The following is a 744-nucleotide window of genomic DNA, read 5'->3' on the forward strand; positions in this document are numbered from 1 at the left end:
TAAAAGTCAATAGTGTACCAATATCACAAAGGTAGATAAAAGTGACTGCAGTAAAAACTACATTGTTAGACTGAACTGTGTGCTTCTACCTATCCAGTCTTTCACTGGTAGTTTTTAACCAGAAATGAATTTGTAGATTTCCTTAGTAGGGAACACTTATGTTTATAAAAGGGACACAAAGTAGCATACAAAGATAATGAAATGATTATTATGCTTTTATGCAGATCATTTGGTAATTTAGAATTCTTGTTCCCCTCTATCAATGCTATCACTTCATGTTACAAAAGTCTGGTCTCAGAGGAAAAGTTGCAGTTTGCAAGAGCAGCTTTCCCCATTCTTTCCCCTCCTCTGGCTAATCCACCCAGAATGCAAACCTTTAAGATCCAAGATTGTGCAACTTGCACGCCTCCCCCTGCTCCCATCCAAAAAAAATAATAATCAGAAGCACTCTTATTACAGCATTGGCACAAGTATTACTCATTCATTCAAGTTCAGGCACTCAGAGTATTTATTAAGGGTTTTCTGTGTTCCATTCTCAGTCTCCTCTCTGCTAGAGTCTGACTGACTCAGAGACCTTTAAGTCAAGACGACGAACAGACTTTTAGGAAACAGCTAGAGAATGCTGTCTCAGAAAATGTTTTCCTTGATTATAGTATTTTGTGCTTTCGGGACTTCTACTTCTGTACTGGATGAAGATGACTATGATCTCATGTATGAGAATTTTGACAATGAAATTGAAGGTGT

At 37.5% G+C, this 744-nt stretch overlaps 2 protein-coding genes across 15 annotated transcripts in view; one reads left to right on the forward strand and one right to left on the reverse strand.

Moving 5' to 3' along the window:
* Window positions 1-744, reverse strand: part of VEPH1 (ventricular zone expressed PH domain containing 1) — a 216,077-nt gene that overhangs the window by 144,689 nt on the left and 70,644 nt on the right. The gene's annotated exons all lie outside the window — the stretch shown is intronic.
* PTX3 (pentraxin 3) overlaps window positions 475-744 on the forward strand; it is a 6,582-nt gene continuing 6,312 nt past the window's right edge. The window contains exon 1 of the mRNA XM_006016466.3: window positions 475-744. This exon is cut by the window's right edge and continues 15 nt beyond it. Within this exon, the coding sequence (XP_006016528.1) occupies window positions 620-744 (125 nt within the window). The 5' untranslated portion in view covers window positions 475-619.

Source organism: Alligator sinensis, unplaced genomic scaffold, assembly GCF_000455745.1.
Source record: "Alligator sinensis unplaced genomic scaffold, ASM45574v1 scaffold60_1, whole genome shotgun sequence".
Lineage (NCBI taxonomy): Eukaryota > Metazoa > Chordata > Crocodylia > Alligatoridae > Alligator > Alligator sinensis.